Consider the following 330-nt stretch of genomic DNA (forward strand, 5'->3'; position numbering starts at 1 on the left):
CGCCGCGGGTCCCCCGGCAGCGCGCCCCGTCCGGCCTGGCCTCGCTGAAATCTCCCCAGCGCCGCGCCTCGAACCCACGCCCCGGGGCCATGCCGGTCATGAAGGGGTTGCTGGCCCCGCAGAACACCTTCCTGGACACCATCGCCACCCGCTTTGACGGAACGCGTGAGTGGGACGAAGGTTGGAGCTTGGGGTTCGAGCTGGGGGCCAAGTCTCTTGGGGCCGGCTCGGGTCTCCTTGGACATGGTGAGAATGGAGTTGAGGGTCCAGAAACTCCCGACGCCGCGCGGTAAAGGATCGAGAGCGCCCTGCGGGGGGGGGGGGGCGAAA

General features: G+C 69.4%; 1 protein-coding gene across 1 annotated transcript in view; it reads left to right on the forward strand.

The window, feature by feature from the left end:
• The first annotated feature begins 6 nt into the window (after window positions 1–6).
• Window positions 7–330, forward strand: part of KCNH4 (potassium voltage-gated channel subfamily H member 4) — a 21,958-nt gene continuing 21,634 nt past the window's right edge. The window contains exon 1 of the mRNA XM_008074195.1: window positions 7–165. Within this exon, the coding sequence (XP_008072386.1) occupies window positions 90–165 (76 nt within the window). The 5' untranslated portion in view covers window positions 7–89. The remainder of the gene's footprint in view (window positions 166–330) is intronic.

The sequence above is a fragment of the Carlito syrichta genome, unplaced genomic scaffold, assembly GCF_000164805.1.
Source record: "Carlito syrichta isolate Samal-C Ts95f unplaced genomic scaffold, Tarsius_syrichta-2.0.1 Scaffold316365, whole genome shotgun sequence".
In the NCBI taxonomy this organism is placed as follows: domain Eukaryota; kingdom Metazoa; phylum Chordata; class Mammalia; order Primates; family Tarsiidae; genus Carlito; species Carlito syrichta.